Source organism: Balaenoptera musculus, chromosome X (genome assembly GCF_009873245.2).
Source record: "Balaenoptera musculus isolate JJ_BM4_2016_0621 chromosome X, mBalMus1.pri.v3, whole genome shotgun sequence".
Lineage (NCBI taxonomy): Eukaryota > Metazoa > Chordata > Mammalia > Artiodactyla > Balaenopteridae > Balaenoptera > Balaenoptera musculus.
In genome coordinates, this window is record NC_045806.1 from 128173160 (window position 1) to 128198915 (window position 25756).

The 25756-nt window shown below is 43.3% G+C and overlaps 1 protein-coding gene across 1 annotated transcript; it reads left to right on the forward strand.

The window, feature by feature from the left end:
- The first annotated feature begins 1809 nt into the window (after positions 1 to 1809).
- FUNDC2 (FUN14 domain containing 2) lies at positions 1810 to 25039 on the forward strand. Its single transcript, XM_036839770.1, has 5 exons — positions 1810 to 1973; positions 5950 to 6100; positions 13928 to 14003; positions 17707 to 17838; positions 21065 to 25039. Exons 1-5 carry the CDS (start codon positions 1841 to 1843, stop codon positions 21140 to 21142), a joined length of 570 nt encoding a protein of 189 aa, XP_036695665.1. The 5' UTR covers positions 1810 to 1840; the 3' UTR covers positions 21143 to 25039.
- Positions 25040 to 25756: the final 717 nt, after the last annotated feature.

Here is a 25756-nt window from a genome sequence, read left to right on the forward strand (position 1 = left end):
TTTCCCTTGCATCCTTGCTACCTGATGCTTCTTAAGGTTGTTTACATTTGGCCTGAGTATAGGCTATATCTCCTTACATCAAAATATAGCCATGCTGAGCTCAAGCAGAGAACCTACTCAGTTTAATGTATATTAGGAGGCATGAGAGCCTCCCAAGGGCCTCAAAGTATAGGAGCTAATAAGAACCTTGATCAGGGTTTCTATAAGAAGTGTTACCACGGAGAGTCCACTTCTGCACGGATAGGAATGTGTTTGGGAGCCATTGGCAAGGTATTGTCCAGCTTGGAAACAATCAGGAAGAAGCCCCTTGGGTAAACATTTGCTGAGACCTTCTCTCTGCCAGGCACAAGTTTGCAGAGATAATAGCTGGCATGTAATATATTCCAGGAACTGTTCTAAGTGCTTTCTAATGCAGCAAGCATTCTTGTCTTCATTGTACAGGTGATGAAACTGAAGCACAGAGAGGTTAGGCAACTTGGCCATGGTCACACAGTTTGTAAATTGTAGCATTCAAACCCATTTAATCTGGCTCCAGAAGTCTTGCTCCTAATCCTTTTGCTATACGTCCATGCTTCAGAGACGAATAAAATCCAATTTCTGTCTTCTGGGAGTCATGCTGCAGCGGCAGGGACAAAAAGGTAGACACATAGTCACAATACAGAGTGATAATTCTCTGTCATGTGCTTTACACATTATGTGATTTAATCCTCACAGTAAGACTGCAAAGTGAGTACAGATGAACCATCTGAGGGGCAGAGAGGTTAATGGTTTGCCAAAGAGCACACACCTACCCATTTGTCCTAACCAGACAGTGAGTGTCCTAGGCACTGCGTGCAGAGCAGTGAAAGAGAAACAACTGAGAGACCGTAAGCAATACCTGAAAGACAGGAAGACCTTACGTATGTTAGAAGGTGAAGTAAGTACTGTGCCCAAAAGGAAAGTAAGTAGGAGAAGGGGAAGGAGGGGTGTACCAGGCCGCAATTTTAAATGAGGATGGTCATGGAAGGCGTGCCTGAGAAGCTTACATGTTAGTAAAGGGTCTGTGGCTCATACACCGAGGGCTATAGGGAGCCATGGTAGGGTTCTGAGCAGGGGAGGGTCGTGAGCTCTGGCCGCAGCGGAGAGGATAGGCTTTAGTGGTACAAGGGTAGGAGCAGGTGACCTGTTAACTGAGGGCGAGAAACGACTGTGATTTGGGCTGGGACGGAAGCAGTGGAGGGGCGAGCAGGGCTGGATTCATTGTGAAGGTGGCGCTTCTGCTGGTTGCTGACGAACTGGGTTTGTGGGCTTTGAGAAAGAGGAGTTCAGAATAACAGCAAGGGTTTTGGAAAGGTGGCGTTGCCGTGAACTGAGACGGAGTAACAGCGAAAGCTGTCGCTTGGGGCTGGGGCGGGGAGGTGCGCCGTGGCACGTGGTTAAAGGGCTCGGCGGGCCCTGCGGGCAGCGAGCGCTTCCCTTTCCGAACCCGTCTCGGTCACTGTGACTGCAAGCACTGATAAATACGTGCTCAATGTTGACGTGAACAACCACTACAAGCCCGCTTTCTTTATTTTTAGTAAAGTAAGGAGTGGGGAAAGGCCGCACTGCGGTCGCGCACGGGGAACCCCCTCCCAGGCGAGCGGCGAGCTAGACTACGTGCAACGACGTAGCTCCTCCGCGAGAGGCCTTCCGCGCACGCGCGTCCCGACGCGCCTGGGGGGCGGGGCCGCGGGGTTTGTGACACCCCCCCCCCCCTTGGCGCCTTGTGAAGCGGCTGCGCGCGGGGAAGGGGATAGCCGCCCCGCGCCCCGCCCCCCGCCCCGCCCCGCCCCGCCCCGCCTCTTCCGCCGCCGCCGTGGGAATGGAAACATCTACCCCACGTGCCGGAAGCCAGCTAGCGCTGACGGCGGCGCGCCACTCCGCGTCCTACCGAGCCGAGCCCCTACGGGTGTCATCGCGAGAGGAGCTCGCCGAAATGGCTGCAGCCAGTCAAGGTAAGGACGAGCGCGCGCGCCGGTGGCGCCGCGAGGAGCCGACTTCCCGGGCCCCGGAAGGGGACGGGCTCCGCGCCTCCCAGGCCCAGCAGCGCCCCTGGGGGGGCCTGAGCGCCGCAGGGGCGGGGAGGGCGCCCGGAGCTCGTCCGTGGCCCGGCCGCTCCCGAGGTCCGGCCAAGGTCAGTGGCCTGGCTGGAACCGAACTTGCCCTCGGTGTTGTCTCCGGCCGGGCTCCTCCGCCTTCCGGCCCCGCCCCCGACAGCCTCGGCCTGGAGACATTTTGTCCCTGTTCCCGGAAGCACTCTGGCACCTTGAGACTAACGCACGTTCTTTGTCCCTTTGGACTGTCATTTCAAACACCCGGCCGGCAACTTTCCGCGTGCAGGCCGCCTCTACTTGCGCTATTGATGGTTTTGAAAGAGTGCACGTGGTATGGTTCTTGGAAATCGCCTATTTAGTCCGCGCAGTGAAGGGAAGAGTCCGTGAAAAAAAAAAAAGCCTGTAATAAAATACACAGTGGACCACGTCTTTCAGTTGTGCTTCTTATCCTACTTCTTTGAATGCTTCAGGCTATGTTCAGTTCAGTACTGGCTCACAGAACCATTATCAAAAACTCAATTATATAAATTTAAGATTACATAAATTATGTTAAAAACAGTGAAAATGCTCAAAATTTATTACTTCCTTATTGTTTGCCATGTTTAGTTATTATCTGTACTCTTGAGGTTATGGACATCTGTTGTGTCTGTGTGGTGGAAATAACGTAGCGTGATAAGCCGCGTCTCTTGCCAGCTCTGCGTTCAGCGCTGTCACACTTCAGTGACATCACACCCTGGATGTTGGTATACACTACTAGTCAGCCCTCCCCCCACCCCAGCGCGCTTGTGAAACGTTTACTTGGGGACTTCACTGGCGGTCCAGTGGTTACGCCTTCGCTTTCCAGTGCAGGGGGTGCAGGTTCCATCACTGATCGTGGAACTAAGGTCCCACGTGCCTCCCGGCCAAAAAGCCAAAACATAAAACAGAAGCAATATTGTAACAAATTCAATAAAAACTTTGAAAATGGTCCAGATTTTTAAAAAATCTAAAAAAACCCAAACCGTTTACCAGCACACCTGAATTGAGGTGACTCAGGTGTTGGAATGCACAGTGGAATTATTTTCCTGCAGAGCAGACTGCCCTTATTTAGTTAAAATGTGTAGGTTGCTCAGATATTTGCACCTAGGAAATTGTTGGGAGAAACTTTGAGGCTGACATTAGGAATTTCAATCTTTATCATATTGATGATCACATAATACTGTAATCATTGCTTTCCTGGGCTCACAAGCAAGGCTGCTGACTGGTCGGCATAGTGCTTAGTAGTGTGTGTTGAATGACTGAGTGACCTTGGGTGAACTCAGTGTCTCTGATTTGATCCCTTTTGGCTGGAGCCCTCTGTTGAGCTAAGGAGCTTGTTAAAATGACATTAAAACAAAACTCAAAACTCATTCTTGTTTTCAGTGATGTTCTTTAACCCAGGGAGGGAGTTTCTTCTTCAACACAGCAGTAATGTTTTGTTGTTACGTTAGAACAAAAATTTTCATTTAACTACTTGTGAGGCCATAGAAGGCCCAGTTCCTTAAACATCCATATTTTGGTTTTGCTAAATTGGTATCTATGGTCCATCTTGAATTAATTCTTCAATTATATTTTGTGTATTGTGTAAAGTAGGGATTGAGGGTTTTTTTGTTTAGTACACATACCTAATAGTTCTAACACAATTTGTTGAAAGGACTTTCTTTCCCTATTGAATAACTTTGGTGCCATGTGAAAATCAAATGACTGTATGTGTAGATCTACTTCTAGACTCTATATTCTCTTCCACTGATATATTTTTATATGCTTAGGTCAGTTCTACACTGTGTCAAATAGGGTACTTTTATAAGTCTTGAAATTAGTTACCTGTGTGTTACTGTAGCTTTATAAGAAGTCTTGAAATTCTTTGAACTTTGTTGTTTTTTTCCCCACAGTTGTTTTGGCCACTGGTGGCACATTGTATTTTCCTAAGTGATTGCAGCAGTATCTCCCCATTCCACATGCGGTTTTTTTCCGTGTGACTTTGACACTCCTCCTGCTGAGTACTGGGGTCTATATTCCCTCTTGAATCTGAGTGGAAGTTTGTGACTGCTGCCACAGAATACAGTGGAAGCAACACTGCATGGCTTTGGAGGCTCGGTCTGAAATGGTAATATAGCTTCTGCTGAGCCCCTGAGTTTCCTCACTCTCTTACTCCCTTTCTTGGGACAGGCACCCTTGACCCTAGCCACCATGCTGTAAGGAAGCCCAAACTAACCCAGAGCAAGGCAGCCTGGATGTGTGAATGTAGTAGGTGATTCCAGACGCCTGCCTGTAATTCTTCCAGCTGAAGCCACAGACGTCATGCAACAGAGACGAGCTGTATCCTGTCTGAATTCCTGATCCATAGAGTCTGGGAGCATAGAAAGTGATTGTTTTGCTCTGTGAATGAAGTTTTGGGGTAATTTGTTGTACAGCCATAGTAACTGGAATACTACTGTAGGTCCTTTGTACTTCCATATACATCTTAGAGCCAGCTTCTCAATTTCTAGGTAAAAACTTACTTTTTGATTGAGATTGCAACTCTGCAGTGTTTCCTCATTTACAGTGTAGAGTTCTTTTGCCTCTTTCACCAAATTTATTTTCCCACACAGAGAGGGATTAGACATTTTGTTAACTCTTTCCCTTTTTGGGCAAATAAATCACCCTCTGAGCCTCTACTTCTTAATTACAAAATGGAGTTAATAAATAGTACCTTGTTCTGTACCTACTTTGTTCTGTGTATTTAATTATATATACATGTTTATTCCTTAACACATTGCCTGGTAAATAGTAACAGCTCAATTAAACGTTACATCTTTTTTTTAATGTCTTTATTGGAGTATAATTGCTTTACAATGTGTTAGTTTCTGCCGTACAACAAAGTGAATCAGCTATACGTGTACATATATCCCCATATCCCCTCCTTCTTGAGCCTCCCTCCCACCCTCCCTATCCCACCCCTCTAGGTGGTCACAAAGCACCGAGCTGATCTCACTGTGCCACGCAGCTGCTTCCCACTAGCTATCTATTTTACATTTGTAGTGTATATATGTCAGTGCTACTCTCCCACTTCATCGCAGCTTACCCTCCCCCTCCCCGTGTCCTCAAGTCCGTTCTCTATCCTGCCCTGCCACTAGGTTCATCAGTACCATTTTTTTAGACTCCATATATGTGAGTTAGCATACGGTATTTGTTTTTCTCTTTCTGACTTACTTCACTCTGTATGACAGACTCTAGGTCCATCCACCTCACTACAAATAACTCAATTTCGTTTCTTTTTATGGCTGAGTAATATTCCATTGTGTATATGTGCCACATCTTCTTTATCCCTTCATCTATCGATGGACACTTAGGTTGCTTCCATGTCCTGGCTATTGTAAATAGAGCTGCAGTGAACACTGTCGTACATGACTCTTTTTGAATTATGGTTTTCTCAGGGTTACCTCCTATCTTTATTATCACTGGAGATACACATAGTACTGAGAATTTGTGAATTTGTGGGCTATTGAATAGTATTGAGTTACTCCTGAAAAGGAGAGGCAAATGAAGAAAACCCATTTCATTTAGGATGCATTATTAAGTATTACTACCAGTTTTTCCTAGGTCCTTTTGGTTGTTTTTAAATTTCAGGGGAAAAACTAGAGTACAGATTCTAAATTGTCTAGGTTTTTTTCCTCTGAGATATTTGTTGATTTTAGTCTGATTTTCAAAAGTTGCTGGTCAGAATTTCAGAGTCAGTTTACTCTTTAAAATAGATTAATATTTAGATGTCCTTATTACAACTGTCTCTGTTTCCTTAAAAATTTCTTTATCTAGGTTAGGAATGTTAGTGATTTATTGTAAAAGTAACTTTTCTTATTCAGTATCTTAATTCTTGTAGGAAACTTTGAGGGAAATTTTGAGTCACTGGACCTTGCAGAACTTGCTAAAAAGCAGCCATGGTGGCGCAAGCTGTTTGGGCAGGAATCTGGGCCTTCAGCTGAAAAGTATAACGTGGCAACCCAGCTGTTAATTGGAGGTGTCACTGGATGGTAAGTGATGTAAAAGATGTCCAGTATCCTTTTTTGCATGACTCAGTGTTGAGGTTATAGGAACCATCTCTTTTAACCAATGAAAATACATTGACTTGTGAAATTGATCACTTAATGAATAGTATACGTCTAAACATAATGTTAAAGTGCTATTTAATGGTTACACATAGTGAGTATTTACTACATGCCAGGTACTATTTTAGATATTTATATAGGTATCTCATTTCCTTCTCACAGCTCTGAAATTGTTATTGTTATTATCTATCCTCATTTAATAGAAACTAAGGCTTAGAAAGGTTTACTTGACCAGGGCCACATAGTAAGTGCTTTCTGTCACTATAGATCGCTTTGCATCTTCTAGAATTATATATAAATGGAATTATACAGTATGTATTCTTTTTTGTCTGGCTTCTTTCACTGAGCCTACTAATTTCGAGGTTCATCTGTGCTGTTGTGTGTATCACTAGTTCATTGCTTTTTATTGCTGAGTAGTAGTCCACTGTATGGATGAACTAGTTTGTTTATCCATTCCCCTTTGATGAATATTGATTTGTTGGCACTTTTGGGCTAAAATGCTGTTAACATTTGTGTACAAGCCTTTGTATGAACATATGCTTTCATTTCTTTTGGGTAAATATCTAGAAAGAGTTAGGCTGAGTCATAGTAGATGAATGTCTTAACTTTTTAAGAACCTGCCAAGCAGTTTTCTAAAGTATCGTCTTACATCTTACATCTCCCCTAGCAGTGTATGAGGGTTCCAGTTTCTCTACCTCCTCACTAACACTTGGCATAATGTCCTTTTTTTTTTGAAGTATAATTGATTTACAGTGTTATATTAGTTTCAGGTGTGCAGTGTAGTGATTCAGTATTTTTGCAGATTATACTCCATTAAAAGTTATTAAAAGATAATGGCTGTACTTCCCTGTGCTATACAATATATCCGTGTTGCTTATCTATTTTATACATAGTAGTTTATAGTTCTTAATCCCCTACCCCTATCTTGCCCCTCCCCACTTCCCTCTGCCCACTGGTAAACACTATTTTGTTTTCTATATCTTTCAGTCTGTTTCTGGCATAATGTCTTTTTTTTTTTTTTTTTTTTTTTTTTGGCTGTGTTGGGTCTTCGTTTCTGTGCGAGGGCTTTCTCTAGTTGCGGCGAGCGGGGGCCACTCTTCATCGCGGTGCGCAGGCCTCTCACTATCGCGGCCTCTCTTGTTGCAGAGCACAGGCTCCAGTCGCGCAGGCTCAGTAGTTGTGGCGCACGGGCCCAGTTGCTCCGCGGCATGTGGGATCTTCCCAGACCAGGGCTTGAACCCGTGTCCCCTGCATTGGCAGGCAGATTCTCAACCACTGTGCCACCAGGGAAGCCCCATAATGTCTTTTTGATTACAACCATCCTAGTGGCTGTGAAGTGATATCTCATTGTGGTTTTAATTTACATTTTCCTGATGAATAATGATGTTGAGTATCTTTTCATGAGCTTATTTTTGCTCTCCATATGTCTTTGGTGAGGTATCTGTTCAGATATTTTCTACATATTTTTACTGGGGAGTTGGTTTTCTCTCACTGCTGAGTTGTGAGAGTTCTTTATGTATTCTGGACACAAGTCTTAGATATGTGATTTGCAAATATATTCTTCTACTCTGTAGCTTATTATCTTGACAGTGTCTTTCAATGAACAGAAGTTCTTAATCTTGAAATACAGTTTATCAACTGTCTGTTTTATAGCTCTAGCTTTTGGAGTCATGTCTGACAATATTTGCCTAATCCAGGGTCACCAAGATTTTCTTCTGTGTTTTCTTCTGTATGATATATAGGTTTAGATTTTTCATTTAGATCCATGATCCATTTTGATTTACTTACTGTATATGTTGTAAGGTAGGAATCCAAGGTCTTTTTTTTTGCATATGGATATCTGATTGTGCCCACATGATAATGTTGAAAGACTATACTCCTCTACACTGAATTGCCTTTGTACTTATGGTGAAAATCAATTGACTATATGTCTTCTTTGTTAAACTGATTTGTCTGTCTTGGTGCTAATATCACACCGTTTTGATTACTGTAACTTTATAATAAGTCATGAATCAGGTAGTGTAAATCTTACAACTCTGTTGCTTTTCAGAGTTGATTTGACTGTTCTAGGTACTTAGCATTTTCATATGAATTTTAGAATCAGCTTGCTGCCGATTTCTACAAAAACCCTGGTGAGATTTTGACTGGGATTGCATTGATCTGTAAACATGGTTTATCTCTCCATTTGACTGGGCCGTGCAGCTTACAGGATCTTAGTTCCCCGACTAGGGATTGAACCCACATCCTCAACAGTGAAAGCGCTGAGTCCTAACCACTGGACTTCCAGGGAATTCCCTGTTTAGGTTTCTTTTAATTTCTCTCAACAATGCTGTGTAGGTAGGTCTTTCACATCTTATATCAGATTTATCCCTAAATATTTCATATTTTTGATGTTATTGTAAATGCTATTACTTTTAAAATTTCACTTTCTCATTGCGCATTGCTTATATTATAGAAATGCAATTGATTTTTGTATATTGATCCTGTATACTGCAATCTTGCCAAAGCCACTTACTAGTTTGCAGAGTTTGGGGGTCCCTAAGACTACCCTCATGTTTGATAATTCCCTGGGAGAATCCACAGAACTCACTGAGAGCTGGTATACTCATGGTTACGATTTTTTACAGCAAAAAGATACAGATTAAAATCAGCCAAGGGCTTCCCTGGTGGCGCAGTGGTTAAGAATCTGCCTTCCAATGCAGGGGACATGGGTTTGAGCCCTGGTCTGGGAAGATCCCACATGCCGCGGAGCAACTAAGCCCGTGCACCGCAACTACTAGAGAGAAGCCCGCGTGCTGCAATGAAAGATCCCACATGCCACAATGAAAGATCCCAAGGGCTGCAACTAAGACCCAACACAACCGTAAATAAATAAATAAATAAATATTAAAAACAAAATCAGCCAAAGGAAGAGGCACATGGGGCAAAGTTCAGGAAAGTGGAGTCTATATGTTTAAAATGGGTTTCTTGGGACTTCCCTGGTGGTCCATTGGGTAAGACTCTGCGTTCCCAATGCAGGGGGCCCGGGTTCGATCCCTGGACGGGGAACTAGATCCTGCATGCATGCCACAGCTAAGAAGTTCACACTGCATGCCGCAACTAAGAGCCCACATGCTGCAACTAAGAAGTCTGCATGCCGCAACTAAAGATCCCACATGCTGCAACTAAACATGCTGCAATGAAGATCCCCAGTGCTGCAACTAAGACCTGGCGCAGCCAAGATAAATACATACATAAATATTTTTTTAAAAACAGTTCTTTAATATGGGTTTCTTATAGGCAGCATGTAGGTGGGTCTTCCTTTTTTTTTTTTTTTAAATTAATTAATTAATTTGGCTGCGCCGGGTCTCAGTTGTGACATGTGGGATCTTGGCTGCAGCATGCGGGATCCAGTTCCCTGACCAGGGATCAAACCCGGGCCCCCTGCGTTGGGAGCGCGGAGCCCCAACCACTGGACCGCCAGGGAAGTCCCGGTCTTCCTTTTTTTAATCCAATTTTACAATCTTTTCATTTTAATTAGGGTGCTTAGACTATTTACCTTTAAGTTTATTTTTGTTATCATTGGATTTAAATTTACCATCTGGGTGTTCTGTTCTTTATTTTCTTTTGGATCAAATATACGTGTGTGTAATAAAAATAGGTATAATGTGTATGTGTGTATATATATATATTTTTTTTTAATTAAGGTGAAATTTACATAACATGAAACCAACCATCTTAAAGTATACAATTCAGCGGCATTTAGTACATTCACACTTTTGTGTAACCACTGCCTCTCTTTAGGTTCAAAACATTTTCATCACCCCAAAATAAAACCCCATCCCCGCTGAGCAGTTACTCCCCATTCTCCCCTCTCCCCAGCCCCTGGCAACCATCTGTCTGCTTTCTGTTTCTATGGATTTACCTATTTTATATAAATAGAATCATACAATATGTGACCTTTTATGTCTGGCTTCTTTCACTGAGTATCATGTTTTGTTTTGGTTTGGTTTTTTGGGACCGCACCGAGTGGCATGCGGGAACTTAGTTGCCCGACCTGGGATTGAACCTGTGTCCCCTGCAGTGGAAGCAGGGTGTCTTAACCACTGGGCCTCCAGGGAAGCCCCCTGAGCATCGTGTTTTTGATGTTCATTCACGTTGCGGTGTGTGTGTCAGGACTTCTTTCCTTGTTATGGCTACATCTCGCCAACACTTACTATTTTCATTAAAAAAAACATTGTAGCCACCTTAGTGGGCATGACATGGGTGTGAAGTGGTGACTGACGATGTTGAGCATCTTTTCATGTGTTGGTTGGCCATCTGTACATCTGCTTTGGAGAAATTGAGTTGTTTGTCTTTCTGTTCTTGAGTTGTAAGAATTCTTTATATGTTTTTGATATTAGATTCTTACCAGACATGACTGCAGATATTTTCTTCTATTCTTTAAGTTGTCTTTCCACTTTCTTGATAATGTCCTTTGATGGACAAAAGTTTTGAATTTTGATGAAGTCGAGTTTATTCGTTCTTTTTTGTTCTTTTGTTGCTTGAATCACATATTTTTCATAATTCTGTTTATGCCCCTTCTTGGTTTATTACCTATGTCTCTTAATTGTGTAATTTTAATGGTTGCTTTAGGTTTTATAGGATGTATCTTTTACTTATCACAGTCTATCGTCAAGAGATATACCACTTCATGTAGAGTGTAATGCTCTTATAACAGTATACTTCCAGGACTTCCCTGGTGGTCCAGTGGTTAAGACTGCGCCTTCCAATGCAGGGGGTGTAGGTACAATCCCTGGTCAGGGAGCTAGGATCCCACATGCCTCACAGTCAAAAAACCAAAAACATAAAACAGAAGCAGTATTGTAACAAATTCAATAATGACTTCAAGAATGGTCCACATCAAAAAAATCTTAAAAAAAATAAAACAGTATACTTCCATTTTACCCTTTTACCCTTGGTTTTCATTGTCATACATTTAACTTTTACATTTTTTCATTAAATATTTAATTCTTATATTTTTAAATAATGAAAATGAAACCTTTCATATTTACCCTTATAGTTTATTTCTTGTGCTCATCATGCTTTTGTGTGTATGCAGATTTCCATCTGGTATCATTTTCCTCCACTTTTAACATTCTTTGTACTTTTGGGCTGCTGGTGATGATTTATTTTTCAGCTTTTGTATATCTGAGAAAGGTCTTCATTTCATCTTTGGTTTTTGAAAGATACTTTTACTGGGTATAGAATTCTAGATTGACAGGGTTGTTTCTTCCCCCAGTACTTTAAAAATGTTCCATTATCTTTTGTCTTGCATTATTTTCTATGAGAAATGTGCTATCTCTGAATTTTATTCCTCTGTACCTAATATGTCCCTCCCCCCACCTTTCAGGCTGCTTTTAAGATATTTATCATTTGTTTTGTGCTTTGAGTTCATTAAGCTGTTTAGATCTATCAATTTACAGTTTTCATCAAATTTAGAATATTTTCTCATTATTCAAATATTTTCTATCCTTCAACAGTTCTAGTTAGACATATTATTACACTGCTTGAAATCTTCCTGTAGTTCACTGACACTGTTTATTTTTTTTAACTTTTTATTTTGAGATAACTGTAGATTCACAGGTGCTTGTTAAAAATAATCCAGAGAGCCTGTGCACCACAACTACTGAGCCTGCGCTCTAGAGCCCGCATGCCACAACTACTGAAGCCTGCGTGCCTAGAGCCCGTGCTCCGCAACAAGAGAAGCCACCACAATGAGAAGCCTGCACCGCAGCAAAGAGTAGCCCCTGCTTACCGCCACTAGAGAAGGCCCGTGCGCAGCAACGAAGACCTAATGCAGCCAAAAATAAATAAAAATAAATAAATACATTTTAAAAAATGCAAAAAAAAAAATCCAGAGAGCCCATCCTCCAGTTTTCCCCGGTGTATAACTATATTTCAATATTACAACCACGTTCATGTATTTTTCTGTTTCATTTTGATAGTTTTTATTGCTATGTCATGCTTACTAATCTTTACTTCTACAGTATCTAAACTGCTGTTAGTTCCATCAAGTACAGTGTTCATCTCAGACATATAGTTTTCATCTGTAGAAGTTTGATTTGTATCCTTTTAAAATATGTTCCTTGTCCCTACTTATTACGTGGAATCTTTCCTCCAGCTTCTTGAACGTGGAATACAATCATAATAACTTCTGATGTTTTTGTCAGCATTCTGTCACTTGTGCCATTTCTAGGTTGCTTTCAGTTGACTTCGTGTTTCATCATTATGGGTCTGTTTTCCTGCTTTGCCCGCCTGGTAGTTTTTAATGGGATGACAGTATTGTGAATTCTGCCTTATTGGGTGCTAGATATCTTTTTTATTCTTATATAATTGAGTCTTGATTCTTGTTCTGGGACACATTTACACATGGCTTTAAAAAAATTCCACATGTGTTCTGTACCTTACTCTACAGAACTAATTTTAAAGATAAAATTAAAAGAGACTGAGAAGAAAATTGCTGGAGTTTATATATACTTCATTTTTTTCTCCCAAATTTCTTTGGAGGGGAAAAACACCTTTATCCATGTTAGGTTTTTGAAAAAAAGATCGGAGAAATAAGAGCTAGTTAACGATCCAGTTGGTTGCCTTTATCATGAATGAATCTTAGCTGCAAAATGTCAGTTAATGCCTTCACGTCAGGGACTTAGGGCCAGTGGATACAGGGTACAGGCAGTTTACTTCAGCTTATAATCACATTTAAGAATTAAGATGAGTCCTAACGGTTTATTTAGTAGTCCTATCACTTCTCCAGTTTAGGAGTCCCTTCTGAGATATACCTAGCTTTTGTTTAAAAACATTTAAAATCCTTGTGAGGTCCTCCATGCAATGTTTTATTGATATTGATATATTTTTTCTCCTACTGAAGTGTACCAAGCGGTAGGTGGTAGGAAATGAGGGCAGAGAGGTAAAGGGAGCCTAGATGTAAGTGTAGGGCTTTATACGCCATCTTCAGGGCAGAGTTTTCTGTTAAGAGCCACGTGGTAAGTGTTTTAGGCCTTGCCAGTCACGCGGCCTGAGTCGCACCTGCTCCGCTCCGCCGTTGTAGGGAGACAGTGGCTGTGGACAGTATGTTAGGAGTCGGTGTGGCCGTGCGCCTGTGAAACCTGACTTACAGACAGAGGCAGCAGGCCAGCTGGGCTCCCCCGCCGTGCTTTGTTTGCAGACCCTTGTTTTAGAAGGACCGTATGTTGAGAATAGACTCCCAGGGGCTAAATGGAGGCCAGGGGACCAGAGAAGAAGCTCTAACAATGCTCGTGTGTTTTGGATCATGATGCCGACCAGAGAAGATGGCACTGAGAGCCTGTCCCTCATCCCGTGCGGCCACTCTGGCCTCATACACAGTCATGTGTTTACTCACTTCACCAAGAGTTCTCAGGGCTGCTCCCTCCCTGCCGCCATTTCTCTCCCATATCGCCGACTGGGGTCTCTGCTTTATCTTTTCCTTTGTTGATCCATTCTTCACAGTGTAGCCAGAGTCATCTTTTCAAAACACGGCTTGGGAGTTTAAGGGATCTGCTCAAGACCACAAAATGAAGTGAGTAGTAGAGCCAAGATCTGAGTCAGGGTCTTTCTGAGGTCGGAGCCTCTGCCGTTTCCTCGTTCTGGAGGGTTCGGGCTTTGTGCCTGGAGTAGGAAGGAGCTGGATCATCCCAAGGTAAGTAGGCTCGGAATGTTGTTAGAAGTCCATGCTTGTGTTTGTCTGACAGCTTGTTAACTTGATTTTTGTAGGTGCACTGGTTTCATATTCCAGAAGGTTGGAAGGTTGGCTGCCACAGCTCTGGGAGGTGGATTTTTCCTGCTTCAGGTCTGTATGTGGAGTGTTTCCCTGGCCGTCCTCACACACAGTCTAGGCTCTGTTACTTGAGACGGTTTCATGTACCATTTGAAATGCTAGTAACCTTTTGAGTCAGACTTCTTCAATTACTAGGTGGATTACATTTTGTCATTTATAACATGGGGACACGTGCATATTCCTTACCATAGCTCCCTTCCAGGGTTTTCAAGACCACTTGAAATATGAAGCAAGTGTGATTTCAGAAATCCCAGGTGTGATGCAAGTGCCCTGTGATATGATTTATTCTTAGACACTAAGTCGACGAGAGACATGAGGCCACATGGCCTCTGCTGGCCCTCGGCGTGGAGTTTGTTTTTGAACCACCGGCTGCCGGTTCCCTGAGGCTGCTGTGTACAGTTGGTTTGCAAACTTGACTCCACATTGGAATCACCTGGGAATTTTATAAAACACACCCGGGGCGGGTGTGGTACAGCATCACTGCATCACAGGTGCCCTCAAACCCAGTGCTTGGAATGACCATCTTTTTATCATCTCAGTTTCTGTGCGTCAGCAATTTGGGAAGGGGAGGGTGGGCGCTTGGGCTGGCAGCCTCAAGGGGTTCTAGCCAGAGGGGACTGGAGCTGGGTGAGCAGGGAGCTGGGGCGGGTCCAGGCCTCTCTTCCCTCCCTCCCTCGGGTCTCAGCTCCTCCCGCGGCCTCAGTGCTCCAAGCGCCCTTGTTTCAGAAACATGGTGAGAGCTGCCCGCCCGTTTCTGCCCAAGCCTGGGAACTCCATAGCATGACTCCGGCAGCATCCTGCTTGCGACTAGCGAGGCACCAGCAGCTGCCCCCGGACCCGTTCCCTGTGTAGCTTCTTGGCTCCCTCCCTGTGGCTGTGAGCAGACAGGCCCCTCCTCACCCCTCCTGTTGCCTTCTGGGTTGCAGTCATCTTTCCTTCCTCACACCCCTTCAGATGCAAGTGCGGTGACAGCTCTCTTGCACTAGACCCACAATCCTGTTCTGTCCCTGTGGTTGCCCTGAGTATCTTCATATTGCTTTGAAATGCCTTAAGCTGAGTGCACCCTCTGTTTCTTTTGGGGGTTCTGACTGACAGAAGTAATGGGCATTAGAATAATCTCCAGGAAGGACCCTCGCACTGGGATTCTGGTATTGCTTGGGTCAGATGTGCAAGGAGTGCAGTGCAGGTGGGACATGGGGGTCTGTGCTGTGCACGCATGTGCCCTGTCACCAGGGTAGTCACGATGTTGGGAGATCAGGGGTGTGGTTTGACATAAGGATCCAGTTTCCTTTCTTTCATCCGGATTATTGTCCCAGCAGCATTTAGTGAATGTCTTCCTTTTCTCAATATTTGTACCGTTGCCTTTATCATATATCAAAGTTCATATATGTGTGGCTCTGACTCTACTTTCTGTATCTACTGAGCCTTGATAGTTGGCAAGACAAGTTCCTCCACATATTCTTCAGGATCGTTGTGGCTGCTTTTGTACTTTTGCTTCTCCATCTAAATTTTAGAACAGGCTTGTCAATTCCTTTCAAAGATTCTGTTTAAATTTTGATTGGGGGACTTCCCTGGCAGTCCAGTGGTTATGACTCCGTCCACGCTGCCATTGCAGGGGGCGCAGGTTCGATCCCTGGTCGGGGAACTAAGATCCCGTGTGCCGCATGGTGCACCCAAAAAGAGGGGAAAAAAAGAGTAAGAAGAAAAATGTTTGACTGGAATTGAATGGGAACCATATAGATAAATTGGGGGAGAATTAATATCTTTTATGATACTGTATCGTCTAGTTGTGAACACAGGCTTTCTCTCCATTTATTTAGGTCTTCTTTAATGTCTTTGCCTAGACTTTTGTTATTTTTTCCATATAGATCTTGTCCATCTGTGGTTCAGTTTTATCCCTAGACACCTTATAAGAGCTTTAGTTGCTCTTGTGCTTTTCCCCAGGCACTCACCCTGAGCCCTAAAGCTGTCTCCCAGTTGGACTCAGAGTGATACAACTACTGATGTAGAACATCTTTTCATGTGTTTATTTACTGTCCAGATCTCCTTTTTGGTGAAGTATCTATTCAGGTCTTTCGCCCTCTTTTAAATTGGGTTGTCTGTTTCTGTACTTTTTATTCTGTCCTATTAATCTGTGTGTCTTCTCCAATACCACACTGTCTTGATTGCTGTAAAATCAGGTAGTGTGATCCCTCCAACTCTGTTCTTTTTCAAAATCGTTTTGGCTGTTCTAGTTCCTTTGTCTTTTCATACACATTTTAGAACCAGCTTGTTTACATATCTATAAAACATCTTGCTGGGATTGGGATTGCAATAACTCTGGCTTAATCATTTCTCTTTGAGTTCTTTGAGTTCTTTCAACAGACATTTTGTAGTTTTCAGTGTACAGATCCTATATGATTTTTGTTTAGATTTGTACCTAGTATTCGATTATTTTGCAGCTATTGTAAAATCATAAATTTCATTTCCATTTCCAATTCAAATTGCTAGCGTATAGAAATACAATTTATTTTGTGTGTTTATCTTGTAGTGTACAGCCTTGCTAAACTCGCTTTTTGTGTGTAGGAGCTTTTGTTTGTTTTTTGTTGGATTCTTTGAAATTATGTAGACAAACATGTCTACAAATAGTGACATTTTGACTTCTTCCTTTCTGATCTGGACGCCTCTTACCTTATGTTCTTCCTTGTTGCACTATGACTTCATTTCCAGCACAGTGTTGAATAGGAATAGAGACAGTAGACATCCTTGCCTTTTTGTTAACATTGGATGAAAGTATTCAGTCCTTCACCAGTAAGTATGATTGACGTTAGCTGTATGTTTGTAGATGCTCTTTATCAAGTTGAGGAAGCTCTCCCTGTTTCTGTTTTTCCAAGAGCTTTTACAGGAATGTGTGTTGAATTTTGTCAGAATGTTTCTGAGTCCTGCCTGAAGTCTAGGCCAGGTGATACCTTAGGAAATATGGGAAGTACGCGGCTCTGGGCTTCTCCAGTCAGAGGCTCTTGTTTTCTTCCGAGCCCCCAAGTAGCTGTTCAGTGTACTTCGTCCTGTGGGAGAGACAGGGTGGAGTGACAGAATCGGAACTTGGATGTCGTGTACGACTTTTGAGATCCAGCTATGTTGCTGCTACAAGTAGTCTGTTCTTTTTAGTGCTGAGCAACATCTTGTTGTGTAAACATGACACAATTTGCTTATTCATGCATGTGCGGATGGACATTTGGTTTATTTCCAGTAAAGCTGCTGTGACAAGAGCTGCCATTCTGGGTATAGCATAATGGCACGTGCAGTTTCAGTGTCGGCAGATGATGCCAAACCGCTCCCCTAAAAGGCTGCTGGTAGACGCTCTCAGTAAGGGTGTGATAGGAGTGTCCATTTCCCACCTCCTTACCAACACTGTATATTTTCAGTATTTTAATCATCTCCAATCTGATTTAAAAAAGTACAGTAACTCATTAATTTTATAGAGATGGGTAAGAGTATAGATAAAGCGAAAGGATCGCCAGCAGTCATCGAAGGGCAGTGTGCGGACTTCCGTCGGCAGGCACAGGGCCTCGCACATAGGGTGGATGCTGAGTGGCTGTGGGGCGAATGTCGCTGTAATACAAAAAGCTGGATGGCAAATACCTCCAAAGATAGAGACTCAGAAGGGTTTTTGGTAACACATTCCAGTGATTGATCCTGCATTTCTCCTTTCTTGCTGTCGTTTCTTAAACTAAAGCTTGCGAACCACACTGGCTACATCAGAGTAGACTGGCGGCGGGTGGAGAAGGACGTGCAGAAAGCCCGGGAGCAGCTGAGGATCCGCCAGAGCGGCCGGACGCCCGCGGGGGCCACAAGCAGAGCGCAGGAGGTGAGGCCTTGTGTGCGCAAGCGGGGTAGACACACCACATGCCAGCCTCAGGTGGAGTATCCTCACCTCAGCGGCATTTTAAAAGGTTAAACCCACAAGGACCAGTAGCTTCGGTGACTTTTACTGCAGGCGCACACCTCGAGCAGGTTCCTGGTGGGACGGGAGCAGCAAGCGAGGAGGAGGAGGGTGTAGCGTTTACAGCCACGCTGATCGTTTCGAGTCATGTTTTTGTCTCCACGCACACACATCTCTGAGATGTTCAGAATGTGTAGCCCAGGGGTTCACAAGCTTTTTTTGTAAAGGGCCAGATGGTACATGTTTTCAGCTTTGTAGGCATCGTGATCTCTGTCACAACTACTGAACTCCACTGTGTAGCGTGAAAACAGCCATAGACGATGGGTAGGCAGGTGGGTGTGGCTGCGTTGCAATGAAAGTTTATTTAAAAATAGGTGACTGGCTGGATCTGGCCCACGGGCTGTAGTTTGCTAACCTCTGATCTAAGGCATAAAATCAGGTCAGATTATACTGGAGGGACAGCGTCAGTCGCTGTTAGACTGAGGAACAAGTCCCGAGAGCAGGTGAGGGGATTAAGACGAGACGGGGTCAGGAGGGTGGTGTACAAGCACACACACACTTTATTTCCCATCAGAACTCCTTTTATAGATTGCAGTAGGCAGTGCATGTTTTTGTTAAAATCACAAGACAGAATCATCAGACAGTGTTTCCTTAATGTTGAAGTTACAGTACAAAACATTCCGCGAACCAGAATATAAACATGCGTGAGAACAGACTGTGATTACCAAAATATGCCAAGGACAAACTATAGTTAGAGAAACCACAAGCAACCTCACGGGCCAAGACTCATATCTTCTCTAATAACTCTTTCGGTCCTGTCAGGAATTAAGCAGGACTTTGCCATGCTTTAAGCTGCAAGGACTGTGTCAGCTTGCAGCTGGTTCCCGACAAGACAGGAGAAGGGCTTCTTTTTTAAAAGGATGTATTTTGTTACTTCTTTATTACCTTTGGAAAAATGTCAAATGTCCCAAACATATAAGTGCACTTAACCGGGGAGAAATAAACCAGGATCAAGGTGTCAGGAAGGTGCCTGGTTAAACCTACAAGGACCAAGAGAACAGGAAGGGAATACCAGGAGACAAGAAATATTAGCAAATGTTTGAAAGTTGGAAAGCAGATAGATGAGTGGTAGATAACTTAGCAGAGGGACTTCCCTGGTCCGGTGGCTAAGACTCCGCGCTCCCAGTGCAGGGGGCCTGGGTCCAATCCCTGGTCAGGGAACTAGATCCCGCATGCCGCAACTAAAAGATCCTGCGTGCCGCAACTAAAAAAAAAAAAAGATCCCACATGCCGCAACTAACACCTGGTGCAGCCAAATAAATAAATATTTTTTTAAAAAAAATGACATTCCCTTTAAAGAAGAAAAAAAGAAAAAGACGATTCTGTGTAGTGGCGAGTGCTCAGCCAAAGGTGTCCATTGCCAGAATACTACTCAGCCATATAAAAGAAGGAAATTTTGCCATTTGCAGCAACATGGATGGACCTAGAGATTATCATACTGAGTGAAATAAGTCAGAGAAAGACAAACACCATATGATATCACTTATATGTGGAATCTAAAATACGACACAAATGAATCTATGAAACAGAAGCAGACTCCCAGACATAGAGAACAGAGTTGTGGTTGCCAAGGGGGAGGGGGGGGGAGGGATGGAAGGACTGGGAGTCTGGGGTCAGCAGATGCAAACTATTATCTAGAGGACGGATAAACAACAAGGTCCTACTGTAGAGCACAGGGAACTATACTCAATATCCTGTGATAAACCATCATGGGAAAGAATATTGAAAAGATCGCATATATATGTAGAACGGAATCAGTTTGCTGCACAGCAGAAATAAACACAACATTGTAAATCAACTACACTTCAATGAAAAAATGAGCACATCTTACTTTATGTAAATTATACCTCAATAAAGTGTAGTAAGATGGAAAAGTTCAAAAAGAAGAACAAAAAACCCCTCAAATAAATAAATTTCTTATAAAAAAAGCTGTCCATTGCCCAGAGTGGAACGTGGCATTTGTGCACTTAGATAAGTCCCTCCCGCTTCCTCCCTTCCTTCCATCCCTCCTCAAGCTCAAGGTTATGAAACTTACACTTTTTTCACTTCAAAAATTTTTTTATTTTTCAGACATTTACAAAAGTAATACATGATTGTTGAAAACTTCTTTAGTGATACAGGAATGTATATAATAAAAAGTATAAGGTTAACGTTTGATTAGAACCGACTGTTGCCTTACAGTGGGCACTTATTATAAACTACCCAGAAGGTTTGGAATTGGTTCCTTCCACAAATGTTTGTAGTATCCCTCTTTGTGGCCTGGCCCCCACAGGCCCCAGGGAGAGTGGCTGGTTCCCCCTGAGAGCCCGTAGTCGTATTTGGGGAGCAGGAAATGAAAATGTTCGGGTCAGTGTTTAGCAGCAAGGAGGCCATTGGTGATTTCTGCGAGAACAGTTACAGTCAGGTGGTGGAGTTGAGAGCCAAGGTTGAGCAAGTTGAGGAATGAGTAAAGATGATGAATGAAAGAAGTGATGTCAGGAAATTGTATGATTTTTTTCATTCCCCCTGAGGGCAGACGGCAAGAGACAATGCGTCAAATAGGGAAATATAGTTCCAGTCAAGTCGGGGAGGAGTGAAGACACAGGCACAGTGGGAATGAGGGGGCTCGAGGGTCCCAGGAGGCTGGGTGGTGGAGTGGGAAAGGTCGGGGTGGGGTTAGGGAGATGAACCCCTGTACTTAAGTCCAGGAAACCAGTAGGCCAGGCTACAGGGTGTATTCCCCTCGTGAATACTTTTCTATGGTAGCACTTGGGAGAAAGTTCCCTCTGGGATGGAGGTCGATAGAGCACATGCGTGGGAAGCTGTAGGAATGTGAGAAAATAAAGTTTCAGAGGAGGGTGTACGGATAGATGGACAGACGCGTGGGCGGGAGCAACGTGTGGACAGGTTTGGAGGAGAGACCAGTTTACTGAATGTGGTGCCTTCTCTCTTTGCAAAGTCCCGTCTGAAAAGCATCCCTTGAATGTGATCGCTGTGCTAGCACCCCGCCACTACCTTATCCAAAGACACGTCATCTCACCTTCTGATCTGCGTCCTGCTTCCTAATAATATCCTCAGCAAAGTAATCCATTGTGCTGTCTTCTGTTCCTAGGTGGTGTCATTTGTGAAGAAGAATGTTCTAGTGACTGGTGGATTTTTCGGAGGCTTTCTGCTTGGTATGGCGTCCTAAAGAGGATGACTTCACTTCCTTATTCCTGGTTTTTCCAGCCAGCAGCCTCTTCACTCCATCGTAGGATAGCAAGTCTCTCCTCTTCGTCCTCTTCTCCCTCTTCTCCCGTGCCTTCCTCCCTGCCATGGCGTATCTGAATGGCTTCTGTAGGCATCTGTTGGTACAAGTGGATAACGGCCCTACCATGACCTTGACGGCAACGGAAGAGACAGTGGACGTTAACTCTTCTCCCAGCACACTCCCCCCTTGACTGATCTCTAGGTCAGCAAGAATATTCCTTTCTCTTCTATGTAAGATACTTACCAGAACATGGTACAAGATGGCTCACCATGGAGCGTGAGTGGATCCTCAAAGGTTGTCCCAAACTTGATTTGGAAAGGAAATAACAAGCATATAAGATACCTTACTATGTTCTGCATGGAAAGGAACTGAATACATTTGCCTTTAAGCATGAAAGATTTTGGTATCTTGGCGTCTACTTTCTTTTGTAGTAGATTTTAGGTTACAGAACGAGAACTACTTGTACTGGCTCTAATTATCCTGACAAAATGGGGCGTGTGCACTACAGTTGAAAAATCTGCATATGGAATGAACTTGTACTAAAGATACATATGCTGAGCGGAAGGTATTGTGTTTGGTGGGAAGGTCTTTAGGGAAACCAACCAATAGATACATTTAGGATGGTCACTTAGAGGCATTCAGGTATTATCTAGGGATGTTTTCCATCATACAGGATAATGCATCTCATGATGGTTTCCAAAGGATTTATTTATGGTAAAATAAGTGACTTTAGGTGGAAGAGGGAAGAAGCTCTTGGATTTTTATTTAATAGAAAAGGTTTTGAGCTTTGAAATGTGGAATATTCTTTACCTCTTGTCAAAACATCAGGGGTAGCCGTAGCTCCTCTGTGCCAATTCTACTATTTAACCAGTTAGTATGAAATATATAACATTTGAACCAGAGTTTTTAAATGGTGACATTCCAAGCATTAAGAATTGAGAACAGTAGCAATAGCAACAGCACATGTGAAATAAATTATTTCTATCATCAAAGGTAATCTGCTGTCTCAGGATGACCCCAACTCTTAGAATTTTTCTTTAAAATAAAAGTTTATAGATATACCCATGCTTAGAAACTTAACACATTTTTCTGTAATGGCCTTCTATTGTACCATCTAGAATATCCACTGCAGGAAGGCAAGGCTTGTGTCTTCACCATTATATCCATGGAGCCAAACACTTAATAAGTACTCAGTATCTGTTGAATATATGAATAATGAGCTCATAGAAAAGTATCTGGAAAAGGCACTGATCCACAGGATTTGTGACACTTCATGAGTTCTGAAAATTCGGAAAACTTGGAATAAACTTCTTAAACTTGCAGGTGATCCCTTGCAAAACGTGTGTTTTTAAGGCCTTCCTTTTAAAATGTTTGCCTTTTAACTTACCTTGGGAATGATGTATTGAATTTGGAAATTGTAGCTACTAGTGGATGTGTGGAATTTTTTAGAATTCATCCATTTGCATTTTTCTCCTTATGTTATGGTACTATTTTAAGGCAACATTAAGTTGTCTTGCTTGTAACGTATGAATTATATACAAATCATAACGGTATGAGCCACATTGTTCCATATTTTTATAGAAGAACTCAAATTTTTTTTCACTTTTTATTATGGAAACATTCAAACATGTATAAAAATACAGAAAATAGTACAATGACCCCCATGTGTCCATCACCCACCTATAATGATCATCAAATTATAGCTTGTTTTATCAATCGTTTTGAAACAAATACCAAATGTGTCATTTTATTATATTTTGGTATGTGTCTGTAAAAGGTAAGAAGTCATCTTAAAAATCATAAGTGCAATACCCTATCATCATACCCATCTGACCCCACTCAGACCCGTGGAATGGGGGCTGCAGGCAGTGGGGTGGGGTGGCCTTTCTCCATCTGTTTTTCCTGTGATTATTGGTGATGACAAAGATTAGCAGGTTGCTCTAAGCTGCTTTGAGCGGGTTATAATAGAGAATAGACAGAAGTAAGATTCTAGCTTTCACCTGAGGGACGTGGTTGAGGTCAGTGTTCCGGGTTGGCCTCACCCTATTGCAATCAGGATGGCCTTGAGTTCTGCCCGCTGAGTGGGGCCACCATGGGTGGCCGGGCAGAGTGGGTGCTGAGGTTGAACAGTGGTGGTGCTCTGGTGCTCGTCACTGGTGGCATTTCGGAGAGCTCCCCCAGGCAGTTAGGGGAGCCTCTAAATGGAGGCCCTGTTGTCAGCAGCTTTGCTTCAGGTGGTGAAGTGAGAGGTTTCCCCACAAAGAACAGCTGCCACCCCTTCACGCAAAACTGAGACACCAGGACCAGGCAACTTCACCCATGGATACTCTGTTTCCATGTGACTGGCAAGGCCTGTCTCATGATGCATTTTTCTCCAGTACCCAGAATCCAATAACATGCTGCGCCTCCTTAGTGATGGGGGGCTGAAGAGATGGCAGATTTTCTTTGACTGACAGAGGGATTAAGCGTTTTCAGTCGTCACTTTGACCGTGTTTGGGTTTTGGCTCCCCTTGTTCGGGGCTTCCCTATCTGTAGTTGGGCCTGGACCGGAGAGCCTCTGACAGCTGGTGGCCAGAGTGCCTATGAGGGTCTTCTCCCTTTTCGCTGTTCACCCCAGAGCCCCCGTGTCCTCCTTCTCTCCCCTCCTGGCAACCCTGCCACTCTGGACCACCCTTGAACCCAGCGTCCCTCCTTGTGATGGGCCAGGTGGGATGGGGAGCTATAAGCAAGGGAGGGGGAGAGGGATCGGGCATTTCTGCTTTCCGGCTGCTGCCCGCTCAGGGCCAACAAATAGACTCCCGCGTCTTCAGTCTTGCTAAGGCTCTGTATCCTCACTGCTAACACGGTTTGAGCTTGGGGACACCTCCGCCTGAGTGGCCCCATTGTCATGAGTGTCACTGTCATTGACTTTCCTCCGGCTGCCCATCCGGGCCACTTCTCTGCTCCCGCCCCTCAGCCTCCCGACACTCATTAACAGGCTGACAGCCCTCCCTACTGGACTTGGCAGAACACAGGACATGACTAAAGGAGTGAATCTTACATGATTCTAGCTAACATACTCTTGGGGTGGGTGCTCATGGTTTTGAAATGCTTAACTACTGTGAAAATGTTCTCTCCATCATCTTTTTGTTTGACTTTTGCCGGAAAGATGGACATGACTAATGGTTGCGCTCTTATTTGAAACCTCTACTTTTGTGTAGTTTGGGAGATGTAATAAATTTCTGATTGAAAAAAATGGTGTAGGGATAGATTTTAAATATCTGAGAATCATTAATGTTTCACGATGAAACATGGGTTTCTTCTCTCAGGGAAATTTGCTCACGGCCAGGTTTGGACCCTGCAGGCAAAATTAGGCTGCTCCCCTCTCTGCTCCCTCCACCAGCTCACCAGCTTCATTTCTTTGTCATGGTTCTAGGTCTGGGGGCTTCTTAAGCACTTACACAATAGTAGTGTGATCTCTTGGAGAATTGGGCAGAAAACATACCTTGTTCTGGACCTGATTTCCCAGAAATCATACAGTGTGGCTTATGTCTCTGATACTTGATACTTAAGGAATCGTGAATTTCAAGAGCACTATTTTTCTAGCGAAAACCGAGTGTTGCACTTTCTTCACGATTTTAGAAAACTGTAAAGTCAGCTTATTGAAACACCAAAACTACCGTCGTGAATTTGAAATGGTAAAAATGCCGTTATGATGACTGAGAGCAGTGGGTCGCATCCTTGCTTGCCTGGCTGCCGTCCTGGAGGCTCTGGTCGCACTGGTAGCGGCGGGGCAGCCTCATGTTTGAGGAGCATCTGAAGTTGGGAACCACTGAACTACAGACTTGGAAGCTGGTGTAATAACGTCACAGCTCTGCTGAACAGGCCTTTAATGCCTTTTAAATTAAGTGCCATACAATTTCAGATGCCTTCCAAATACTGAACAGAGTATAATATTAGTTTATTAAATGTTATAGGAATCGTGTGGAGTGGATGCATGAGTAGCATGATGGCCGACCAGGGCCTTCTGTCATCAGTGGATGTAAAGCTCTTGGGCAGAAGGTTGTTGGGTAATGAAGTGTTCATATGGTGCCAACATATCATCACCCCACAAATGACCTCCCATGACCAAGGGAAAACTACCTTTCCAGTGGAGAGGTGTGTCTCAGTCACTAGTTAACCAAGTGATGAAACTTAGCATCACTCAGAGCCCACTTACAGCAGGCTTTTAAGAAGTCTCTAAATAGAGGATGAGATCATATTTCTCACCTTCCCAGCTCTTCCCTGAAGACTGAGATTCAGTGCTAATCATGGTCCCTAATAAATAAAAAACAGTTGGTAAGTGTTAAGCTTCTTTGATGTCTCTTTTATTTCCCTGTATGTCATAGTAATAGCTAAGAAGAATAAGATTGAAATCAGTGTCTGCTAATAGATGTTGAATGAAACTGAGACAGTACTGAGTTTAAAGATAGGAAGGAATAATTGCTTGAAGCTTTAGGAGCCCTAAAGAAAGGAGTATACTTGGGGAAAAAATTAGAAGTCTGAAACTTGAGTAGTTAACTCAATAAAAATAAT

What these genes read in the sequence shown, in the direction of transcription:
- FUNDC2 (XM_036839770.1), top strand. Translation starts at nt 1,841, where the DNA reads ATGGAAACATCTACCCCACGTGCCGGAAGCCAGCTAGCGCTGACGGCG. An exon ending in ATTGGAGGTGTCACTGGATG is followed by an intron (nt 6,101 to 13,927) that starts GTAAGTGATGTA and finishes TGATTTTTGTAG; the next exon opens with GTGCACTGGTTTCATATTCC. An exon ending in GTGGATTTTTCCTGCTTCAG is followed by an intron (nt 14,004 to 17,706) that starts GTCTGTATGTGG and finishes CTTAAACTAAAG; the next exon opens with CTTGCGAACCACACTGGCTA.